This window comes from Chlamydotis macqueenii, chromosome 10, assembly GCF_036417535.1.
Source record: "Chlamydotis macqueenii isolate bChlMac1 chromosome 10, bChlMac1.mat, whole genome shotgun sequence".
Taxonomy (NCBI): domain Eukaryota; kingdom Metazoa; phylum Chordata; class Aves; order Otidiformes; family Otididae; genus Chlamydotis; species Chlamydotis macqueenii.
In genome coordinates this window covers 22,880,795-22,900,965 of record NC_141565.1, presented here as the reverse complement: position 1 = coordinate 22,900,965, position 20,171 = coordinate 22,880,795, and the positions used below count along the sequence as shown (strand labels likewise).

At 48.1% G+C, this 20,171-nt stretch overlaps 3 protein-coding genes across 9 annotated transcripts in view; 2 read left to right on the top strand and 1 right to left on the bottom strand.

The window, feature by feature from the left end:
- The window catches only part of IFT122 (intraflagellar transport 122), a 32,229-nt gene extending 19,980 nt beyond the window's left edge, over positions 1–12,249 (bottom strand). For 2 of the 7 annotated variants that reach the window (XM_086755214.1, XM_086755218.1), the window contains exons 1-14: positions 12,130–12,249; positions 11,437–11,503; positions 10,379–10,463; positions 9,471–9,549; positions 8,809–8,885; positions 8,307–8,373; positions 7,108–7,254; positions 5,701–5,776; positions 4,918–5,109; positions 4,121–4,259; positions 3,295–3,497; positions 2,709–2,846; positions 1,795–1,959; positions 649–846 (exon numbers count right to left, since the gene is read on the bottom strand). In XM_086755214.1, the coding sequence (XP_086611340.1) occupies positions 649–846; positions 1,795–1,959; positions 2,709–2,846; positions 3,295–3,497; positions 4,121–4,259; positions 4,918–5,109; positions 5,701–5,776; positions 7,108–7,254; positions 8,307–8,373; positions 8,809–8,885; positions 9,471–9,549; positions 10,379–10,463; positions 11,437–11,503; positions 12,130–12,170 (1,674 nt within the window). In that variant the 5' untranslated portion in view covers positions 12,171–12,249. Of the gene's footprint in view, positions 1–648; positions 847–1,794; positions 1,960–2,708; positions 2,847–3,294; positions 3,498–4,120; positions 4,260–4,917; positions 5,110–5,700; positions 5,777–6,691; positions 6,854–7,107; positions 7,289–8,306; positions 8,374–8,808; positions 8,886–9,470; positions 9,550–10,378; positions 10,464–11,436; positions 11,504–12,129 lie in introns of those variants that run through there. The other 5 variants (XM_086755220.1, XM_086755215.1, XM_086755216.1 and 2 more) reach the window with 5 other exon arrangements.
- Positions 10,020–17,221, top strand: MBD4 (methyl-CpG binding domain 4, DNA glycosylase). Its single transcript, XM_086755318.1, has 10 exons — positions 10,020–10,042; positions 11,160–11,211; positions 11,993–12,153; positions 12,529–12,660; positions 13,007–13,839; positions 14,397–14,471; positions 15,062–15,196; positions 15,411–15,560; positions 16,205–16,308; positions 16,973–17,221. Exons 1-10 carry the CDS (start codon positions 10,020–10,022, stop codon positions 17,048–17,050), a joined length of 1,743 nt encoding a protein of 580 aa, XP_086611444.1. The 3' UTR covers positions 17,051–17,221.
- A 593-nt stretch (positions 17,222–17,814) lies between these two features.
- RPL32 (ribosomal protein L32) lies at positions 17,815–20,118 on the top strand. Its single transcript, XM_086755323.1, has 4 exons — positions 17,815–17,964; positions 18,836–18,936; positions 19,162–19,343; positions 19,943–20,118. The coding sequence occupies exons 2-4, from the start codon at positions 18,841–18,843 to the stop codon at positions 20,070–20,072; spliced, it is 408 nt and encodes a 135-aa protein (XP_086611449.1). The 5' UTR covers positions 17,815–17,964; positions 18,836–18,840; the 3' UTR covers positions 20,073–20,118.
- Positions 20,119–20,171: the final 53 nt, after the last annotated feature.

The following is a 20,171-nucleotide window of genomic DNA, read 5'->3' as shown; positions in this document are numbered from 1 at the left end:
CAACAAAAGCACATGGCACTTCTGCCTTCCTCACTGACTCTGTTTCAAACCCTGCAAACACTCGGGTGCACAAGTCAGAATATTTTTCTTTTCATTTTCCCTTTTTTGTTTTGTTTCTTGAACTGTTTTACATTGCTTCCCATAACACAGAAAACAGCATTTTGTGGAAGGCAATCTCTAAATTTAGAATATAAAGACTACACATGTGCTGTACATTCAGACTAAAATATACAGCTTACGTATTGCCTAAACACATCTAGACGAAGCGACAATAAGACAGTGCTTGATGTGCTTGTAAGAAAAATGAAATTACAACTTGAGAAAGGGTACAGAGACTACAGTAAAAATACAGGAAGAGGTAACGCGCACCTTATCTTCATCTTTGCTTTTAGATTATGTGCGTTTGCAAATAGAAATGCAGAATTAGGAACAACAATCAACAAGAGCAAAAAGGAAGTTAGCTTAGTTAACATCAAATAAACCAAAATGAAGTAGATCATGCAATATAACTTAAATAACTATAAAGAAAGTGTGAACTGCCATCATTTTGGTAATGGAATAAGAGTAAATCTCAGAAAAGCTTCTTCACTTCTTAAACATTGATGTTTACGAAATGTAAAGCAACGCTTAATGAGATTAAAAGATTACCTGCGGAACTTCAACAGCTGACATAGAAAAAACATGAAGACAGAAGATCTTAGAGCCGTTGTAACCCACAACAAAGCCTTGAAGTTTCTGCTGATGGACAGGGAAGTTACTGGCTTTGATATTGAGGTAACCCCCTCCAGAAAAGCACAGCATATCCTCACACTGCGTATTCCAAGCCACGCTATTAGCATTGGGTTCCTAACGAGCAAAATAACTGACAATTACAACAGACACAATCACATCTTCTCTCAAGAAATACGCATCCTTCAGCTAGAACACTGACCCAGGATAGCCTGGGTGAGTGTACACACACACTTATTTACATTTGTAATATTCTAAAGCTTAGTATATTCCTAAACAGATTTACAGGGACATAATTTTACATTTTAATAGGCAGCTGTAATGTTTTATTTTACATTTTAATAGACAGATGTCTTTTCTTTGGTTCTTATTTACTGATGATCTCTGCTATCAAACTGTAGAACATAATATAACATTGCACACTAAAACACTGTTAGTTAGCCAGCACATTTAATTAATCTTTTTTTGTCCGTTACAAAGATAAAGTAGACTCTATCTTTGTAGTACTTAATACTTTCCCTTCAGTGTCCTCTGAAAACCTTTCATCAGCATTAATAAGTGAACCCTGAGAGTGACTGCTAAACTGCCAATGAAGAGAAAAATCACCATTATTCATTTTACAGTCTGAGAATACACGATGAACAGAGAAGTTCAGGCTTTAATTCTCTTCGTACTAATGATAAAGCCAAAATGCTCATTAACTGTAATGCTTCAAAGGGAGCCAGGACAGAGATCTAAATTACACTGGAAAGGTCACACGTTTAAGTGCTCTTTAATCAGCTGTTGCTCACATATTTCTCCTGTCTTTGAATTCCTTGTCTACCATCTCTGAAATGGGAGTTTCAATAGATCACAGTTAAATCCTACAAAATGTAATTAATGGCTTAAATGACAGTTATATGAGTTTCTGCACAGGAACACTTTCGGTATGTTCTGTCCTCCAAATCACTTCTTGCCTCCCCTCCCCTCTTTTTTTTTAAAAAAAAACAACAACCCCAAACCAAAACAAAAAAAAACAAACAAACAAACCAAAACAAAAAAACCAACAAACCTTTGAAATTTTACCTGAAACAACAACTCTTTGGTATGAATATCATATACTAGGCAAGTATCATTTTCATCAACCACTGCCAGCTTGTTTCGGGATGCACTCATATCCAGACAGCGCACAGCTGTGGATTGCTTCAGCAGGACGATTGCAAAAACATTATCAACAAATATCTTCAGAATCTAAACATATTTGAAACCAAAGTCAGTCCATCCATTTTTGTTCCTAAAACTAGAAACAGCATGGCAGGTACAAACTTTAAAGCATGCACTTGCAATTTTTTTTCAGAGATACATTGTGCATTAAAATTAAGGAAATGCTTTCAGTTTGAGGTATCTTGAAAAGACTTGTTTCCACAACATACTCTAGTTTGTAAGCCTATACAAATAAAACATCTGCGCTACATCCTGGATTTTTTAATGCTCCACTAGTTAAACAATTACATTACACAATACTATAGGAATATATAGCATAGGTACAGAAGATACAAAGGACCTCAACTTCCTCTCCATTCCTGTTCTCTGTATCAATACCTCTGAGTTCCAGTTTGAGATTGTCAGCTGCTAACTGGCTTGTGAAACAGACAGTGATTTCACCTCCAGAACATCCACACCTTCACAAATGGTTATCAGGAGAAGTGTACACACGCCCCCCAGCCCTCACTACAAACGTTCTCTCTGTTCACCAAGAGCTCCATTTTTGTCAGTTGTTCCTAATAACTTACAGACTTGAGACAAAGTTAAACATGTCTGTATGAATTTTACAGCCAGAGAATGTGAACGATAGAAGTAATTGGTTTTTAATGAGAAGATGAGACTCTCAAATAAATTTCCAGGTTGTAAAAGAGGATGCTGCTTCTAAGGTCTCCCCTAAGAGCATAAAACAGATTTTATCTGCAGTGAAAAGACATATACCAGACATTATGTGTTACCTGACCATTCTTCAGGCCAACTAAGAGGCCTTCTCTTCCTGGAGGTCCTCCAATTACTTTAATATAACGAATAAGAGATTCCATCAGCCATTCTCGTTCTTTAATGCCACTAAATGAGAGGCACTGCAATCTTTTCTCCTAAATACAAAATAACAAAAAGTACTGCATGGAGGTAAAGAGAAAACCACTGTGTCTGATGTGCTATGTTTATACCTGTACTAGCATGTCTGCCTTATAAAAATCATTAAGTCAAACAGTCAATTTAACAAGGTGATTTCCTTAAAGCTTTTCAATGCTAAGAACAAATAAACAGAATAAATCCTTCCCTGCCCCGCTCCCCCCGGCTTTTTCTAGTAGTTCACCCCCACCCAGAAGTTCACCTGGATTATGTGCTAATCTATCAAAGTCACTACAGAGACTGTTTTACTGAAACAGAACCACTGTGGCATGCCACAGCTCTTGCTTACATTCCCCATTGCTACCTTGGGGAAAAATCTGTCATAGACTACACAGCCCCGCCTTTTCCTACCAGCTATCTTAACATCTGAATGCACCCCAAGACTACTCTAGATTTTAAGGCACATACCTGGCATAAAATAATGTGATTTGAACATACAACCAGCAAGTTGCATTCGAATTTTTTTACTATCTTTTCCTTTACCCGATAATACATATCTGAAGAATCATCCGAGTATAACTCGTAAATCAAGATTTTCTCTGGCATCTGGATTGCTAATCTGTTTTTGTAGATTGCAATTTTCTTTACAAGCTCTCTGCCTTTTATTCTAACTAGAGAGAAAACAAACAAAAACAATACAGTATAGGCTGACACTAAAATAATGGGTACAGTAATCAGAAAACTTACTAATACATTAAAATCGAATCCTTCCAAAGCATCTCTAAAATTAAAAGCGGATTGCTCCTCAGATATGTTTGTTGTTCTGCATCTATGTAATCTACTATCGCTACCACAATTTATCACCCACTGTCAACAGCACATGCTGGAGCAATTCTTTGATTCTTTGCCATAAAAAGTCAGTGGATACGAAGAAACAGAAACAGCACTTGAGGCTGCAAGTAAGGAAAAAAAAAAGCTAAATATGATGTTCAGTATTTTTATCTCATTTGCAGAGATTAAAACCTCATCTTAAAAGCCTCTGCCCCTCCCAACGTCCTTTCAAATCCCCACATCTTTCATTAAGCTTGTCAGCGCTGATCCTCCAGGATCCAAGTGTGCACTCTCATCCCGCAAACAGTATTCCGCAGTTTTACTGTCAAAGTGACAACAATCTGTCTCTACATGCAGCATATATTGCAAGTGTTCTGATGGACATTAATTAAAAAATAAAAAACAAACACAAAAAAACCAGAATGAGAGTGAAGCTTTGGCCTGACTGCAAGTGTGAAGCTACCTTTTTGTTCAGTGATGAGGTGCTGGACAATAACATCCGTCATGCTGTCTCTGTAAGCATAGCGATCTTTATAAAGGCCGTGAACAGTGCTGAAAATCAGCTGGTAGAAGGATATTGTTCCATCTTGGCATCCTACTGCCTGAACACAAGAAGAGAATAATTTTAGTTAATTGGTACATGTAGGTGAGAACTGGCAAAGTGTGCAGTATTTATATGAACATCATGTTCCTTTCCCTGCACAACGTACAGATGGATATCAGGTGCAGCCTACTTGTACTTAAACAGTGGTGAGAGTGCAAGGCAAAGCGAGGACTGATCTCACCACAGACCACGCAGACCATCGTGTTGGTTGGGTGGGTTTGGTTTCTCATTCTCTTAGATTTGTACAATGACTCGGAGCGCAGCATTTATGGCTTACAGTTCCCTTGTAGGCATTTTCCACAAAGTGTAATGCTAGAAACTCAAACAGATCTAAACATTTTCTTCCCATCATGGAATTAGATTTGGTCGACCAAGAAGTTATTAGCTGCCATCTCTCCTTTTCCCTCCTCTTTTTCAATCAGGATGCAGTAAATGCCTTACCATCTGAAACCAGGTGTTACGCTCATTTACAGCCCAAGTCCTACTTCTGCAGGATATTTTAAATTTCCGTAGTAGTTCTAGGACCTCACTAGACGCTGCTTAGGTTCTGCTGCCTCAGTAAGAGCATCTAGACTAAGTAACCGAATTTGAAGTTTACGGTCTTACCTTACGTAAGAAATTGTCTGTGAAAGTGTCAGAAAAATGTTCCTACTCACCACATAGTTGGAGTCTGGTTTAACTTTGCATGTCCACACCCAACTGCTTTGCTCTCCTATGGTACCAAGACGCACGCCATCCTTCGTGAAGAGGGAAACTTGTTTATCTGAGCCTCCCAGTAAAATATACTCTCCTTTAGTAAAATAGCTAACACAGCAAGGATCAAAATTGAGCATTCTGTCCTTCCCTATCTACAAGGGAAAATAAAAAAAAATTTAACATTAAAAAAAAACCCAAAAACCAAAACCAACCAACCAAACAAAAACAAACAAACAAAAAACCCACCAACATTAACAAACGGATCATTTCATATTTTCTCAAGGCAGCAATGCTGTCACTGCTACCATTCTTCTCATCTCTCCAGCCATGCACAACTTTTCAATACCCCGGAACCACTGGCTACATTAAGATTCCCAAAGGCAGTTCTAGAGCACATCCAAGACTCCCTCCAGTCCCAAACCACTCTACTCAGAATGCAAGCAACTCAAAACCCCCTTTAACTGGTTGAAAATAATACAAAGATGTCTTCTACAGACCAGTAAACCAAGTCACAAGTCAGTAAGGTTGTAAGGGCTTTAATCAACAATTGTAGGACAGCAGCTGAGTTGGCATGGGAGAAATAAGAGCTGAAGGAAAAGATGGTTAAAAAAAAGCAGACTCGTAAAAGCCTGGGAAAAAAAGAAAACATATAAAAAGCAGTAGTATACAAATACTTTGAATACAGGACACAAAACAGAATGAAAAATACCCTGCCACTCTTGAATGGACTTTCTAAAACATACCTGTTTGCCACTAAGCTGGTAAAAGGAAAGTTTCTGACCCCAGTCTGCCACAGCTAAAACATCATTGCGTTCATCTCTAACAAAGGAAAAAAAGAAAAAGCAGTAATTCTATAGCAATTAATTAATAAATTCCTTAGAGTAATAGCACCAAGTAACAGGATAGCAGAATATACTTCATATTACCCTTTAAAAAAACCACAAACTGAAAGGGCAGCAGATATATCCTGCCATTGACAACCAAGAAAGACAGCTTGGAGACACATAAGAAAAAAAATCAGTCTCCTTTACAGGAATAACTGCAACTCCTTTACAGTTGATGTATCACTTCACATACAGCTACGTAGGCAGTGGGTACGGTGAAGCTAATGGTCCCTTAAACAGATGAAGCACCTGAGCCCGGATTCTGATCTTCGCTACAACAGTACAAAGCCACCGGAACATCAAAGTCAACACGGCAGAGCAAGAGTGAACTACAGTTATCAGTGTATGGCGGGGGGGTGGGGGGGAACGTTCCTCTGAGACCAGCAGCAGACAGAGGAAACGCTTCAGGTCTCAAATTTGTACTTCGGTACTCTGACATGATCTGCTCAGCTTGGAGCAAAACATGACAGTCACCTTCTCCGCAGCTGCTAGCCTAGGAAGAAGGGAGATGGTAATCTGAACATTCTGCTGCAAATACTGCCTCTAGCCATGAACTGAACGAAAAGAAAAGACAAAAAACCTAAGAAAAAGCTAACTGCTTGGTAAGCTCCCTCCCTTTGCTCAATGCATGATGCGTGCACCTGTGAGGAAAAGCAACACGCACTCACATACTTAAGAACACACGCTAGCAGAATAAGGGAAGCCCATACAGAGAAGCGTTAACCTAGAATTTCCTAACTTTTGAATGTCTGATTCTGTATCCCGCACAATACCCTCTGCCCTTGGTCCTTTTTGAAAATTGCTGTTCTAGATAACACAGATATATATGTTCTTTTGACATTTCACTCACAAGCTGGAATCCATAGAGGTCTTGTCTTCCTCCTCGTCTTCTCCCTCTGTCTCACTACCCTGCCTACTGCCAGGCCCGGATTTCAGTACTGGTATCTCCTCTAAAGAGCTGTGAGCTGACTCCTCTTGATCATCTGCTCTACTCCAAAAATTCTCCCACCTACTGCAATGGCAATTGTTTATTCACATATTTGGAACAATATTCTCTCTGAATCAAAGTGGAAAAAACAGCTCCCCTTTCTCTCCCTCAGTCCAGAATGGCAGCAAAGCCAAAACCCCAATACATAATCACTTAAAAAAAGATAACGTACATGGCATTAATCTGTTTCAGCAGGGATAAAAGTCAAGCCTTTCTGCAATCAATAAGCCAAGGATTATCTATTCCGCATGAAAAAAAGGAAGGATGAAATTATTTACCTGGATGGATTCCAACAAATTGACCATATTGGAGATGAAGCAGCCCCTGTACGCTCTATTTTAACTTTCTCGTCACCATTCTTATTCCTTATGCTGACAACGCCGTTGAACATCCCCAAAGCAAGGTACTGGCCATCATTTGTCCAGCTGATAAAACACACACATACTGAAGAGCAAACTACTGAAAACAAGCAGCAGGAATGTAGGACGGCACAGCATACTCAAATAGAAATATACTTCTAAGAGGGAGTTCTGGGAGGTAGCCAGTAATCCTACAGTTTGTTTATGCATCTAAATCCACGTTTATGGCAACAGCACGCACTACAGCAAGAACATTTTATAATATACACAGAAATTAAAAAATGTAGAAATAAAAAAAAAAAAATTAAAGCTATCATCTGCTTGCAATACTTCTAACATGTGCTAAGTAACAGATACATTTTTGGGGATGACAGCGTTGGCAGCAGACCAGACTGTTTTACAAGCCACATTTAGAACACTGATCAGATAAAACCGCATGGTGTGGGACGGAGGAGGGCTGGTTTCTATTCTTGTCTCTACTCTAGTTAGACGGATGACTTTACACAAATTAAGGTACCCTTGCTTCACGTTCACCATAATGGTAATATCTCCTTCTACTGAAAATACCAACAACACAGGAGATGAACGGCTCTACAAACAAGAAGTATAATTATTTTTCCTCTAGCTTCATTATTGTTATTGCACAACACGGCTAAACAGAGGGAGAGAGAAGTTAAGACACTTCCTCCAGGCCTGAAGACCTCTCTGATACTTTCAGAAGAATTCAGTAATAACAGTGCCAAATAAAAACCAAAACCCTTTGCTATTAAAAAAGGAAGATGACAAAAAAAAAAAAAAAACCCAAAAAAATCCAACCAAGCTCTCTCTGAGAAGACTACACAAAAAAGAATAAATCATCTCTGATAAAAATTAGTCATATTCCTACTGGAGCGTTATAAACGCTGCTCAGGTATTCTAATGACGAGAATGGCAAAGCAGCACGAAGTACGCAGTGTCACTGAAGAGCAAGGTAGGAGAGGCTCTCTCATACCACCAGGTACTGCCTCTGCATACGCTGAGCTATTTCACTTGAACTTGTCTTCTTTAAGCTTCAATATTATTTTGAATGGTTTGTATTGAAATTAACTTAAATGACACAGGTAATCCTTAAAACTTACCTGCAGCAAGTAATCTTACTGCTAGCTTTATGTTTAGAGACCGACTTCTGTTCAGGAGACCACAAGCCTAGATTAAAGCAAACAAAAAGCCCAAGTAAATGACAAGTAAGCATTTACCAGTGTTCAGGTTAGAGACTAGTATTGTCGGAAAACTCAGCTGGGACTTCACAGGGATCAAAGTCTCATCCACTGCTAGAAGGACATTTAAATACACATTATTTATCAGTAAATGGGAAAAAAATATCCATCTAAATAACACAGAGAGCATCTCTGCAAAAATTCATAGTGACAAAGCAGTACATTTTTCCCGTGGCACCTCACTACATAGTCCTTTCCAACCGAGTTCAAGCGATTTCAATCAAGTATCCAATTACTGAACTTCAGTTAGCTCTGTATCTCATCTTTCCTGGATACAGAGAACTGTACCTGTCCGGAGTTAGCTTCGCTGTACAACTGTAACAGAACTTACTGGTTTAATGGGAAAGTTAGGAAGAAGACATACCAAAATCACTGGAAGAGCAGGACGCCAGCTGATGAGTAAGAGGATTGTACGACACGCACTGTATAGAGTCATTATGCCTAGAATGAAGTTACAACCGTATTTCAATAAATCCTTCCTAAATGCTCCCTTCTCTGACTTTCAGCAAGAGAGCTGAAAGGTTTACCAGACGCCAGAAATAATTTGATCAGTTTATATTACATCAAATTAATCTGCTATTACTGTAAACTAAATCAGTAATAAACCTTAAAAAAGTTGTCTCTAAGTGGCAGGATTCACTGTATTTCATCAAGATTAGCTAGAAATGTACGTAGATGGTAGTCTGTGAAATGATTGAAGGTTATATCCAAATTTTAAAACAAAAACAGAGGCATATTGTGTTTCATTTTATTCCAATCTATACAGAGTTCCCCGAGTTCTCTGCCAGCCCTCTAAATTCAGAGATTTATCTAGACTCCCCACCCTCTTTTATGCCTTTAATCGCTTTGCTGCCTCATTCAGATACTTTGACTGTTCTTTTCCTCTTCCCTCTCCTATTACCCACTAGCGTTTTCTCTGACCTTCGTCAACCCTCTTCCAAATCTAACGGGACATACTCTTTGACAGCAGAAGTGCATAATCAAAGTCCGCTTTTGAAAGGCACGGAATTGAAAGGGATCACTTACGTGTATTTCAGAATTCCTTCTAACTTTGAAGTCCAAATTATCACACTTTTATCAGCTGAGCCAGATGCAAAGCGTTTGCCTAGGAATTAGAAATAACTTAAATCCCACAAATACAAGAATCACTTTCACTCGAAACACTCAATCAAAGAGAGAGCAAGAAATTTTTGAACTTTACAAGGCTGAAGTAATAAAGGGCCTGACACTGCAAGTGCCTTGATGTGACTGCGCTTCTCCAACTATGTGAAACGCTGACGGCTTTATTTTGTTATTCCCACAGAGCGTGCCTCATTAAAGCTCAGCAACAGAAGCAAGCAGTCAGTCTTTCCAGCACCGTCAGTCACAGCTTGGAGATTTATGTTAACAGTGTCAAGGGAAAAACGGTGCATTTTCCCAGGCATCCCCTACAACTTAAACAGTAGTACTTGAAAGGAAGGCCCCACAGAATGAGAACCGGAGACAATGAAAGAACTGGAAGCAGAGTAAGGTCTGTAGTGAGCACGGTAATGCCTGAAGAATCAGAAGACTGGGCAGCTTCGGGATAGAGGAACTATGGGAATAAAAACCAGCGGCAGGTGAGTACTAGAAAGAGGGATCTCTGGGCTAAGCCTTCTGCTCACAGTACCCCATAAACACAAACTTAACCATCACGGAGGTACAAGGGGAGGGAAGCAGGCACGACATTTCTTGAATTAACAGGCGGCCTTAGATGTAAAAATACCGTACTTCTGCATGTAGCATGTGTAGCTCAAACTCTCCATTAAAAAAACCAAACAAACCACCACACTCACACACACGTTGGGAATACTGTCACTGAAACAACCCTGATTTCTCGATTTATCGACTGGCAACAAGAAATGGAAGATATGCACTCTAGAAACCAGACCAAAGTCCCCCACAGCGATACTTACCATCTTTAGCATAAGCCACACAGTACACAGTGTCCTTATGTCCCTTCAAAGGCTGAATTAAGGTTCCATCAGAAGTATCATACACCTAGTTAAACAAGGGAAAAAACCCAAAAAACAAAGTCAAACATACAAACAAAAAACCATATTTAAAAAAAATCTTCTGGTGACGACTAGGATATAAAATTACTGAAGGCCAACAAGATTACACACTTTCTTTGGTGTTTGCTTTTTTGCATAGCATACAGTCCACGCAAGACAAAATGTTTTAAAGTGGAGGGGCAGCTTTCCTTAATGTAACACTTCTTGGAATGAAAGACGATTCAGTATTAGAAAATTGCACACACAAAAGACATTCCCAGACGCCTCATTTGGCCAGCTTGTTTTACTTCTTTCTCTGCATTAGATGCTTAAACATAATAAATTTCTGGAAAGGACTGTCACTAAATACACCATTCTGCGAGCACCGAAAATTAATAAAGCCTGCATCCTGCAGTTCGGACCCACATCTCTACAATCGTGCCACCCGTCCATCCCTGCGCTTCCTACACCTGCCCCATCTGACAGCTGTGCAGGAGACTGTGAGAAGCGTGCTCCTGAGCTGCTCTTGCTGATGGGGTAGCAGCAGGCAAGCAGACCCAGGGAACCGCAAAAAGCTCTTGTTGAAGCTTCTCGCGAAGCAGGAACATCAATTTGAGCTTCTTCCCCCTTTTCACAGATCTTCATGAACGCTGTACCATCGCAGTGTTTGTACACCACGCCACTGCGCTACGTCTGGAAGCAGGTTAATGGATTTCAAACCACCAGGTGAGGTGCGAGAGGACGAGGTGATGCAAGTAACTTAAATCTCATTACTTTTGGAATTACAGCTTAAAATTTGGTAAGAAATATTTAAAAGCTTCAAAACACTTTACAGTTAGCCTGCATTAATATGTATGTGGATACGAGGCTGGACTAGTAGAGATATGAGGATTTTTGATATATTATATTCATAAGTTAATGTGAAAGAAATCATATTCATACAGCTGTAAAAGCAAGAGGAAAAAAAAAAGTTTCCATACCAGCAGCCTATTTCCAGCAGCAATTATCAACTGAGTCCCATCCGGTTTGAATGCAAGATCATAAATACTAAAGAAAAAAAACAAACAAAACGAACCCAAGAAAACCCCACATTACTAGGCAAAAAAAAAAGTATTTCCTTTAACACGAAAGATGCCACATCTCAAAGAGGGTTAACTGCATGCTTGAGAGTACGCCCGATTCCGAGCAGAGTCCCCAAACGAGAACCCCCTGCGGTCACCCCCCCGTGCTCAGGAAGAAGCCCGAGCGCTGGCCACCACCCCGGCTCCAGGCCTGAGCGCGCAGGGAGGGGAGGCCCGGAAGGGGCGCGCAGCGGTACCCCGCGGGCAGGACCACGCAAATACAGACACAGGCCGCCGGCCGTTGGCGAAGCCTACAACAAAAATCCCCAAAAGAAGCCCCGGAACGGCTGTGCGGCACTGGGTCACCGGTAGCAACCCAGAGGCCTAGCCCGAGGGAGGAGGAGGAGGGACGCTCGGCCCGGGGCTCCCGCAGCCCAGCGCGGCCTGAACCCGCCGCCCCGGGCCGCCCACCCAGCCGCGGGCTGGCGCCGCTCCCCGACGGCCGAGCCGCGGCTGCCCGCTCCGCTCCGCGCCCGCCGCCAGGGCTCCTCGCAGGCCGCGGCCCCGGCCGCCTCGCCGCGGAGCGGGCGGGCTCTCCCCAGGGCCGCTCACCACTGCTCGGCCTTGTCGCGCCAGGTGAGCGCGGCCCGCATCCCCCGGGCCGGGCCGGCCCAGCCCGGGCCGCTCCTCCCGTCCGCTTGGGGTCGGCGCCGCCGCCGCGCGCCTGTTGGCCCGCGCCCCGCCGCCGCCACGGGCAACGCGCATGCGCGCGAGAGCCGGCCGGCCCGCCGCCGCGGCAGGGGGCGCCCGCCAGCGCGGGCCGCGATGGGCGCTGCGCGGCGTCCCGTGACGGCGGCGCGCGCGATGGAGGGGTAGGCGTCCGTGGCGGGCGGGCGGCGGAGCGGGGTGACCGGTGGCGCTGAGCGATGCCTGCGCGGCAGTGGCGGGCCCGAGCCCCCCGCGCCCCCCGCTCGGAGCGGGGCCTCACCCGGCGTCTCCTTTCCCGCGCAGCCTCCCGGGCGGCAGCCGAGACGGGGCGGCGGTGGAGGAGGAGGCGGCGGCCGGGCCCAGCGCCCTGCCCGGCGGCTGGCGGAGGGTGACCCGGCGGCGGCGGTCGGGCAGGACGGCCGGGAGGACCGACAGGTACTTTGTCAGGTGAGGCCGGCGGGCTGCTTCCCGGGAAGCGCCTGGAAACGGGGCCCGGGCCTCGCCCGCCGCTGGGCCGGCAGAGCCGCTCCCCTGCGGCAGCCGGCGTGAAGGGGCGGGCGTGTGCCGTGCGCGGGGTCCGTGAGCCGGCGGCACAGCACGGACAGGGCCGTCCGTAAACTGCTCCCCGGAACCGCTTTTGGTCCAGTCACAAAACCTGCTCTAGACATCACCCTGTCGACTGTTTTTGTCATTTGTTTTTACTTAAAAAACGGTTCTAGTGTTTAAAAAAAAGAGCAAGAGAATGAAGTCATCGCTAATTTACTTTTCTTTCATACCACAGTCCTGAAGGAAATAAGCTAAGATCAAAAAGGGCGCTTGTGGAGTATTTTCAGAAAACTGGGGAGACGACACTGAGAGCAGAAGATTTTGGTTTTACAGCTCCTGATCAGAGGTGTACCCGTTCGAGGGGGAAAAGAAACAGCACGAAAGCTGCAGGAACTGTTCTAGAGAAGGAGGATTGCCACAGTCAAGTGCAAGGCCTCAGTGTACCACATGGTGCAGAGGACGGAATTCAGAACGTTCAGGCTGGAAATGAACGCCTGGAAGACATGACATCCGCTTTGGAAAGCCAAGACTTGATCAGGAAAGGCATAAACCCAGAGGACTTCTTGAAAACCAGAAAAAAGGGAGCAGGTAGAAAAAGTGCTCAGAATAAGAAATCTGGAAAGAACTCAGAAAAGTGGAGTCAAGATAATACCCGAAACAAACGGCAGAGAAGAGTGTGTAACAGACAGGAGACTGAGTGCGTTCAAAACAAGAAATTCTGCAGAAGGACAGGCACGTGTGTCGCTGGTAGCCAGGGCATAGATGATCAGAATGCAGACCCTGTGGACGCAGGAAAAACGCTGTTAAGAATTTCCAGGCCGCGGTCAGACAGACGGCTAAAGTCACAAAGGGAGCTGGGGAGCCTGGCAGAGGAGGAGTGTGTGGAGACAGGTTCTGGTGACACCTCTTCTGCAGAATCTGAGGAGAAAACCACTGGATGGAAAAGAGGGAAAGAGACAGATGGAGGGCATCCAGGTAACCAGGGGTTTAAATCTGACACTGAAATGGATGTGAACGTCGTGCAGCCGTGTGACAAGACAAGCTCCACAGCAGTTAAAATGCCGTCAGGTATTTTTGTGGTTTTGAGCAGAATACTGCCCTAACGTTCTGCCAGGCGTTCTCCTAACTATACGAGCAAAGTGTCCCATTTCAGGTCAAGCTGCTCTTGTTTCTTTATCCAACAGCATTTACCGTACTGCAGGTTTATTCACAACTGAACTTACTCTGCCCATCTCTTTAGCTGTGTAGTATAATATAATAACGCGATTACCTTCGCTGCATTATCCCCGTCAGTGTTGTTGCACGGTTGGTCAGTTTGATTGATAAAAAAGGCTAGTTTGAGCTTGTCTCACGTGCTAGAGGTGTGGGCGACATTTAATCCCTGGTTGCAGTTTGAGCCTGGCTCCTCAGACCGTGGCAAAGTAAGGGTTTATCTTGTGAAGGTAATTCGTAGAGTTGAAATACAGAGGAGCACTGGAGTGAATCTAAAGCACATCTATGTTCCGTACACCTGCTAGAAGTCCTTGCGCTTCCATCACAACGCGCAGTGGAAATGATGTGTGAAACCTGACAGCAAAATGCTTGGGTTTTTTCCTTTTTAATGCTAAAGTGTTATTTCTTTACAGAAGAGTCTATCCCACGAACACAAGTGGATAGGAGGAAAACGAGTCCATATTTTTCAAGTAAATACAGTAAAGAAGGTATTATTTCTTTAGGGAAATAAATCCTTTTTTATGAGGGGAGGCATAGGATGGCTCAAGACCAAGCCAGTTTTAGGCTGGCCGTGCTTAGGTGGCATCAGAGAGCTGGGCTTAGTGCACTAGTGCTGACATTGTCCCGTCTGAACCCCGGTGGTTTGTGTCTTGCAAACAACCGTTAGGGCTGCTGTCAGATGCCTCGGCAGCTGTGAGGTGGTGGGGTGAAGGGGCTTTGGGGAGGTTGTCTTCAGACCTCTGAGGTGTTTCCCTGTCGGGGGAAACTCTGTACCCTGTGACTGGTGCTCTGTACCTGCGCAGGAGCATGGCGGTAGCTGCCCCTCTCCTCAGAACATACACGGAACACGGGAGCACACACAGGCAGCCTCTAGCTGCAGTCTGTGCCAGGGGACGCGTAGGCCCTTGCAGCTCTGTAAAATTTCTGTGTGAATTGCCGTTGCTCCATCCACCTACAGTGCCCCCACAAAGATGAATCTGCTTCAAAAGGTCTTCGCTTTTTAGAATTACTTTCCTTTAAATACATAAATCCATCCTTTACTGCCCAATAAGTGTTCCTATGTTGTCTCTGCGTACAGCTCCCAGCCCACCTAGAAGGAAAGCCTTCAGGAAATGGACTCCTCCACGTTCTCCTTTTAATTTGATCCAAGAAACGCTTTTCCATGATCCATGGAAACTTCTCATTGCAACCATATTTCTCAATAAAACTTCAGGTAAATAGAGTAATATGATTTCGTGCTGTGTAAATGTTGGGGTAGTGTTCCAGGGTCAGAACAGCTGCCAATTTTTGTGGCATTACTGACAGAACAACTTGTGTCAATGTAAAAAAAAAAATCTTTAATTTGTAACTCTTGCCTCAGAAAAAGCTCGCTTCAAACAAGAGAATCACCCACACAACCTTCTGTCCGTGATGGTTTCTTTCACTAGGTAAAATGGCAATTCCTGTGCTCTGGGAGTTCCTTAAGAAGTATCCCTCTCCTGAAATAACCAGGACTGCGGACTGGAAAGAAATGTCAGAGCTGCTCAAACCTCTCGGCCTCTACGAACTCAGAGCGAAAACTATCGTCAAGTTCTCAGGTAGATTTTCCTGAATGTGTCTGTGGAATGGCCCAAGGTACACTAGCAGGGCCAACAGCACACAGTGCTCTGACTTTTCCTTCTGTTTGGCAAATACTGGCGGCGGTTTACTCTGTGCAGCTTTGGGGTACGTTTGCCTTACACATGCAAAGCCCTTGATCCTGTTGTCTTAAGTGAGCGCGAAATAGCATACACCGAATGAGTCCTGCCAGAGAGCTTCCTCTGGGAGGCTTCTCTGAGTGGAAGGAGACAGGAACACCTGCAAGCCTGGTTCAGGTTTTGCAGCGCTACGGTAAGGTGGCTCTGCTCTGTTCTGCGTGAGGTGGCCTCCAGAAGGCCCTTCCAGCCAGGATTTTGCTATGATTCTGGTATTTTCTGTACTTGCAATAAAAGCATTCCTCTGTGGGTTCTGAGGAGAGAGATTTAATTAAAACTCACCCTCAGTGATCTGTTTAAAAGTGGATAAGATGCATCCCAGAGGGACTCATCACCTGCTTTCACCAGGAAATAGCTAAAACGTGTGTATTTCATTTAAAATGTTCCGAAGTGGAGATGTGTTACAACAGCGGAGTCAGGATTTTGTCCAGAGTTGCCTTCTGCAGCCTGCCTGCCTGCGGGCCCTAACGTCTGACGGTGCGTTGCAGATGAGTACCTGAGCAAGCGGTGGAAGTACCCCATCGAGCTGCACGGCATCGGGAAGTACGGGAACGACTCCTACAGGATCTTCTGTGTCAACGAGTGGAAGGAGGTGGGTGGTGCGGCCCTGCTGCCAGGCCTTGGTCCGCAGCGCGTTGCCGGCAGCGGGGCGCTGCCGTTTGGCTTCGCTGGGCTTGTGCCTGTGGACTCCCTTGGGTTAAAAAAAAGAGGAATTTTAATATCTCCAGTAGGCTGAATTCCCAAAATGTACCTTCTACAAGTCTGAACTTGTAAATAAAGACTTGTGTCACCTTGATTTTTCTTTTAATTTTTTTTCTGTAATTTTCCACTTTCACTGTCGTCTTTTTCTTCTTTCTTTGATGTGGGGCGGAGAGTCTTTTCCTGGCTGCAGTTAAAAACCGGGCTCCCTACGTTTCCTGCCAGCCAGATCCCAGCACCCCTCTGAGGCTGGTGTTGGTGGGGCCTGTGCCATGCTGGGGTCCTGTCGCAGCAGACGGCTGTGCGGGGCAGTTGAGGGGCTGTTTTGCTCTCCGGCGTAGGACCCCCCTCCCAATTCACGGAGGGATGGGTGGTTTCAGGGCTGACCAGCGCCGTATTCCTTGGTTTGCGGAGGCCGGGCTGCTGCGGCACGGCGTTCCGCTGCTCCCGGCGAGGCACAGAGAGGTCTGGAGCTGGGAGGGAAAATGCATCCGAGCGGTGAGGTGTTGTACGAGAAGGTATTTCAGAAAAGGTTACACGCTTTTGCTGTGTTTTAGGTACAGCCGCAGGACCACAAGTTAAACGTGTACCACGCCTGGCTCTGGGAGAACCGGGAGAGGCTGAGCATCGACTGAGGAGAGCTGCTGGCGCGCCGCCCCTCGCCCGCTCATGCTCTGTGCGGTGGGCGCTCCGATCGTCAGGTTCTTAATGTGAATGTTTGTGTGACAGGCCCGCCTCAGGCCGTCAGTGTCACGGAACGTTGAACACGGCTGTATTTTTTTAATAAACGTGTCCCGCTGCATGCAGCCTCTGTTCATCACGGGGCCGTGGCGGGAGCTGGAGGAGTGCAGCTTCGCGCCGCAGCCGCTGTGGCCTCTGCTGGCTGGGGGTTTGCGGGGCCTCAGAGCCCCCTTCCCTGCCCCATTGCTGCTTCCTCCCCTGGCCCTGGGGCTGGGCCGGGGGTCTTGGCTGGCGGGGAGGAGGCCCTGCCCAGCGGCGGGAGGGAGCGGGAGCGGGCCGGGCCGCGGAGGCGCTGCCGGCGCCACGGCCCCGTGCAGGGTCCCGCAGACCACACCGGCTGGTCGCGAGTGGCAGGCCGAGGCGCTTAAAGAAGCGCTGTGGAAGGCACTGGCGCAAGCGGCCCTGAGCCGGTAAATATTTGTAAACGCCTACAGCGCAGGGCCCGGCCGCGGAGCGCCGCCGGCCCGTCAGGGGGCGCCCGCGCGCCCGGAGGGACTGGCGGAAGCAGCGCCTCAGCACGGCCTGGCGGAAGTGACGCCAGGCAGGTCCTGGCAGCCCCGTACCGAAGGCGCGGTTCAGGCCGGGGGCCAGCACCGATCCCTTCTCCCGGGACGTCCCGCGGGACGGAGCACACCGGCGGCGCCCCCCGGCCGTGCCTCGGTGCCGCGCGCGGGCCCGGGGCCCGCTCTGCGCAGCCGCGGCGCGCGCGCGCCTGGCAGGACCACCCGCGTATCCCATAAGGCCCTGCGCGCGGGCCCGCCTCCCTCTCTCGGTCGGGGCCGCCGCGGAAGCCGCCATCGCGCGCCCGGTGAGTGCCATCCGCCGCCATCCGGCCCCCCGGGGCCGCTCGCCCCGCACGGCCGCCCCCTGCGGGCGCGCCCCCGCTTCCCTCCGCCGCCCGCTTGCCCCGGGGCGCGGGGAGCCGGCCCCCCCGCGGGCCGCAGGGCCAGGGCCGGGCGGGCCTCGGCGAGGCGGCGGCCGGGGGCTGCGCCTGCCGGGGCGGGCGGGTAACGGGGCCTCCTCCTGGCAGCGCGCTCCCCCCCGCGGAGCGGGGCCGTGCGTGGGCTGGGGAGCGCTGGGCCCTACCCGCGCCCCTTCCGCGGGGGAGCCCGCCTGCCGGTGCGGGCGGTCGGGCCCAGGCGGGGGGCGCGGGCGGCGCTGGGCCTCTCGTTTGTAGCGAGGCGGAACCGGGGAGCGTGAGCCGAACCGGTCGCTCGTAGTGTTGGTGCCGGGGGGGCTGTGCCGCCCGGCGGGCCGCGGGCAGGGGCGGCTGCAGCTGGACCCGCAGGAGCCGTGCGCCAGGCCAGTCCCGGTCCCTCGCGGTGTCAGTTGGCCGCGCCGCCTGCCCGCCTGCGCTGTCGAAGCCTGGTTTCCCGCAGCTGGAGGGGCTCTCAAGGTGCTGAGGCAGGACAGTAACGGGTGGGGGACGTAATTCCCGCAAAGGCGGCTGCGGAGTCGTCTGAGCAGCGCGCGACCTCCCAGGATCGCATCTGGAGAGCTTTCGGTGCTCTGCCAGCTTCGGAGGCGGGAGGGAGAGACACCGCAGGTGAATACCCATTCCCTCGCGAGCCTCGCGGTGGCCAGCGGGTGGAAGAGAGCCTGCCACACGTGCTGTGCGTGGAGCGACGCATCGCCCTTGCGTCGGGTTTCCCTTCTCATTCCGGCTCTGTTTGTCGCAGACACCATGCCTGCCCTCAGACCTCTCGTGAAACCTAAGATCGTCAAGAAGAGGACCAAGAAGTTCATCCGCCATCAGTCTGACCGCTATGTCAAGATCAAGGTAAAAACCCCTAGGGAACAAGTGTGGGACAGCCAGACGTGCTGCGGTGGGGGCTGATGAGAAATTCAAGCATAAAGGGTCGGCGCTGGAACAGCGGGCTGCGCTTAACAGCCTGACACGCCGATCTCTCGGGAGACTGGTTTTGGCCAGAGCCGTTACCTTGAGGCAGGCGTTTTCCGACTGATCTCATTCCATAACTATTGAATGTTTTCCGCATTTCTTCAGCGCAACTGGCGTAAGCCGAGAGGTATTGATAACCGAGTCCGCAGGCGGTTCAAGGGTCAGATCCTGATGCCCAACATCGGCTACGGCAGCAACAAGAAGACAAAGCACATGCTGCCCACAGGCTTCCGGAAGTTCCTGGTCCACAACGTCAAAGAGCTGGAGGTGCTCATGATGAGCAACAAGTAAGCGTGCAGGGAGCTGCCTCCTGCGGCGCTGGGCCCGCGCGCTGCCTGTCCCCGATCGGTGCTGGGTCAGGAGACGAGCAGGCAGTGCGGTTGGGGTGAGGCGTAGGCGGGAGACGAGGGACGTTGTTGCTTTCCAGAGCACGAAGGTCGTCTTGGTTTCCTTAGCGCTGCGGTGCCGCCGGCACGAGGGCACAGAGGGTCTCCTGGGGCCGGCAAATACGTACCGTTGGCAGAAATAGGACGTGGCGGGGGTGTAAGCAGTGCTGTACCTGTGACATACTGATCAGAGCTGCGCCTGCGCATCTCCAGGCGCGGGCCTGAAACTGCTTGTAGCACTTTACAGCAGAGTAGTAGCGGTAATGACTGACAGCACTAAGAACTGCCTCTCGCTGACTTCATTCGCCAGAGCGAGCGCTCTGGCCAAGCTGTTCTGCGGGCAAGCTCCTGCCTCGGGCGGGAACGGGTCCGGCGCAGCAGTGGAGTGGGAGCCGTGCAGCGTCTGCGCCCTGCTGCGTCCCAGCGCTGCCGGTGGGACGGCTCCGCAGCGCTTTGCCTGGGCTGCCGCTGGAGCCGACGTGACGCGCTGTTTCCCGCAGGTCATACTGTGCAGAGATTGCTCACAACGTCTCTTCGAAGAACCGGAAGGTCATCGTGGAGAGAGCCGCTCAGCTGGCCATCAAGATCACCAATCCCAACGCCCGGCTGCGCAGTGAGGAGAATGAATGAGCTGGGTTCTGCAGCCGCGATGTATTTAATAAAGCGTAAAAACACACCGGTGCATGTTTTGAATGGCCAAAGGGGGAGACTGGGGCTTGGTGCCTGCGT

Bases quoted from the DNA above. Each gene is read 5' to 3' on its own strand.
- MBD4 (XM_086755318.1), top strand. From the start codon at position 10,020: ATGGGAATAAAAACCAGCGGCAG. The intron at 11,212-11,992 runs GTAACTTAAATC...CCGCCCACCCAG, and splicing joins GAGAGGACGAGGTGATGCAA to CCGCGGGCTGGCGCCGCTCC. The intron at 13,840-14,396 runs GTATTTTTGTGG...ATTTCTTTACAG, and splicing joins AGCAGTTAAAATGCCGTCAG to AAGAGTCTATCCCACGAACA.
- RPL32 (XM_086755323.1), top strand. From the start codon at position 18,841: ATGCCTGCCCTCAGACCTCTCGTGAAACCTAAGATCGTCAAGAAGAGG. The intron at 18,937-19,161 runs GTAAAAACCCCT...GCATTTCTTCAG, and splicing joins ACCGCTATGTCAAGATCAAG to CGCAACTGGCGTAAGCCGAG. The intron at 19,344-19,942 runs GTAAGCGTGCAG...TGTTTCCCGCAG, and splicing joins GTGCTCATGATGAGCAACAA to GTCATACTGTGCAGAGATTG.